Source organism: Gekko japonicus, unplaced genomic scaffold, assembly GCF_001447785.1.
Source record: "Gekko japonicus isolate JY-2015 unplaced genomic scaffold, Gekko_japonicus_V1.1 scaffold1192, whole genome shotgun sequence".
Classification (NCBI taxonomy): domain Eukaryota; kingdom Metazoa; phylum Chordata; class Lepidosauria; order Squamata; family Gekkonidae; genus Gekko; species Gekko japonicus.
In genome coordinates this window covers 213,890-216,999 of record NW_015159749.1, presented here as the reverse complement: position 1 = coordinate 216,999, position 3,110 = coordinate 213,890, and the positions used below count along the sequence as shown (strand labels likewise).

General features: G+C 46.9%; 1 protein-coding gene across 1 annotated transcript; it reads left to right on the top strand.

The window, feature by feature from the left end:
• Positions 1–59: 59 nt before the first annotated feature.
• LOC107105668 (noggin-2-like) lies at positions 60–1,423 on the top strand. Its single transcript, XM_015405668.1, has one exon. The coding sequence runs from the start codon at positions 272–274 to the stop codon at positions 917–919; it is 648 nt and encodes a 215-aa protein (XP_015261154.1). The 5' UTR covers positions 60–271; the 3' UTR covers positions 920–1,423.
• Positions 1,424–3,110: the final 1,687 nt, after the last annotated feature.

Genomic DNA, 3,110 nt, shown 5'->3' with positions numbered 1-3,110 from the left:
CCCACCCACCCGCCACCCCCTCTTTGCTCTTCACCCGGCTTGCCTCTTTAGCAGGGAGGGGAGCGCCGAAGGGGACCTCACATGCGTCTGTCACATAACCCCTTGGCGATCTATTTAAAGCGAGAGGCCTTGTTGGACTTTGTCTCAGCCTATTTATGAATCCCTTGGACTTGGCAAGTCGGGCTGCGGAGTATTAACTCGGGAGCTTTGGAACAATCGGCAAAGCAAGTCCGGTGCCAGTGGACAGAGCTCGGCTGGGCCCAGGGAGAGCATGAGGGCCTCCCAGGCACTCCTGCTCTGCTCTTCCTTGGCGGTGCTGCTCCAGCCCAGCTCCTGCCAGCCCTACCTCCGGCTCAGGCCCTCCCCTAGCGACAATCTGCCCATCAAGGACATTATCGAGCATCCGGACCCGGAGTATGACCCCAAGGAGCAAGATCTGGACGACCGGACTTTGCGGAAGAAGCTGGGGAGCAATTTCGACCCTGCGTTCATGTCCGTGGCCGCCCCGGTCCAGGTGAATCTCTCCAGCCCTGACCCGCTGCACAGGGTCAAGGCGCCGGGACCCTTGCCCAATGAGCTGAAAAAGCTGGAGCTGGGCGAGACACCCTATGGGGCCAGACTCAAGATGGGCAAGAAGGCGCGGAGGAAGTTCCTGCAGTGGCTGTGGGCGTACACCTACTGTCCGGTGCTGTACACCTGGAAGGACTTGGGCATCCGGTTCTGGCCTCGTTACATCAAGGAAGGGAACTGTTTCTCAGAGAAGTCTTGCTCCTTCCCTGAGGGCATGTACTGTAAGCCGGTCAAATCGGTCACCAAGACCTTCTTGAGATGGTACTGCCAAGGGTGGTCGAGGCAAAAATATTGCACTTGGATCCCCGTGCAGTACCCAGTTATTTCAGAGTGCAAATGTTCCTGTTAGCCCTCCCTGTTTGGGGTGCTCTGTGCGTATGTTCTGTCTGTTTACGTGTGGCTCAGCTCCTGGGGTGACTTCTGCTGGAAACCACTCGGTGCCTTGGGATGGGGTGGAGCAGGCCCAGTTCTTCAAACCACACACGCGGCCCCATCGATGTGGCTTAGGATCCGGCCGGTGTCGGTGATGGATATGGCAGGTGACAGACATCTTGCAACCTTGAGGGATTGGATCATCCGGTCAAGAACTGGGTGGTCTTGTGGCACACCTCGCACTCCCTACACACAAAAACATGGACACGCATTCACAAGAGACGTTGCTTATTCGCTTCTCTGTCCTCTGTTTTTTTTCCCCCAGCAGCCCCTTGCACTGTTTTTTTAAAAAATAATTATTTTATTTTATTTGAAATGGGAAAAACAAAACCCGAAAAGGAACTGCAGTGCAGGCCAGAGAAAAAGCTAAGCACTATGAGATGTTTATTTTTATACATATATATCATTCTAACAAAAAAAATTTACCATCTTTGTAAATATAGAGATTTTAAAAGGGGAAAAATTTCAACTGTGTTTTTTATTTTAATTATTATTATTATTATTATTATTTACTAATTCAGTGATGCAGGACCACATTTTGAACCCAACTCTTTAGTAACTGGACAGTTCTTTTCAGCAACTGGGAAAAGAAAATTCCCCCTCCCATAGAGATGGCTTATGATGCCCAACCTACTCTGAGTCCTTTTAAGATGTTTTATTTCTATTTCCTGTAATTTTTTTTCCCTTTTGAGTTTGTCAGCAATCTTCAGACTAATTTTCAAAAGTTCTCTAGGGTTTTTTAAAAAAATTGTATATGGATTAAGGAGAATTTTTTTAAAGTAGGAATTTATGAAAAGAGTGATGGAGTTTTTTTTTGTTTTGTTTTGGAATACATATAGTAATGTAGGGATGTTAAAAGACATTTCTTGTGTACAGTTTATTTATTTTTGATGTTTGTGTATAGAAGAAGAAGAAAGCTAGAGATTATGCCAGAAAATATTGACAATGTTTACTTGAATATTCCTTCCGCAACATATCAGTGTACATATCAACCATGGCTGATCAAAACATTTTTAGCAATAAACTCTGTCTTTGAAGAAATACTTTCCTGATGTACTACAAGCCTCTGGGAAAGGCACTAGTATAGTATGTCTTGCATAAATCCAATGATAGGTGAGACCAGAGATCCCACATGGTGCTGAAAACACAACGAAATCGATTGACGTTAACTAAGTTATACTTTAGGCATCTGCCAAGTGCTTGGGGGCTCAGTTGTCACTGTCCGGAGAGCTGTTGTGGTGGAAGGGCTAGAGTCCCAGGGCAGAGAGACCCAGTTCAGATCTCCTGCTCCTCGATAGAAGTTCAGTGGGTCACCTGGGGACAATTCCTCTCAGCTTACCTCACGGGGCTGTTGTGAGGATAAAAAGGGATAGAAGAATGCTCCGTCCCCCGTCCCCCCCCCGCCCCAACTCTGTGAAGAAAAGATAGGAGGAAGAAGAGATGGATCCTTTTCTGTATCCGTGGGAGGTGGGTTGATGGTGGTAGACAGGGGCCAGTCACGCTGTAGAAGAGCAAAACTATCAGCACTCGGCCAAGTCAGAAGAATGGTAGGATGCATGCCAGTGTTTGGGGACATGAGCAAACGTCTGAAAATCATTAGGAATTTTTGTTTCTCCTAGTTATACCCTACCAGCGTCAGTCTGTCTGACTCATTTGGTGGGTGGATTTCCCAGGGAGGGATAAAGGTTACATCACCTGAGCCAAATTTCAAAAGTACCTGCGATAGAACAAAACACTGGTATCCTTCCTAGTCATTTGCAGTGTTCCCTCTAAGCTGAGTTAGTGTGAGCTAGCTCACCGTTTTTTAGCCTCCGGCTCACACATTTTTGTCTGAGCTCAGGGAGGATGGCTCCAGAGCTAACTAATTTATGCAGCAGCCAAATCGCTCGCTCACAGCTTTAATGCCAGCAACTCACAAAGGAGAACTTTTGCTCACAAGACTCCACAGCTTAGAGGGAACATTGGTTTGTTGATTCTGGGGAAGATAAGATGCTCTTGTATACACACCCACCCACACATTTGCAGGATTTTCTTCACTGTCTTTGTCCTTTGAGGCTTGACAGGGTTGATCAAGACAGTCCCAGTAGTTGACTTATGGTGAGGGTTTT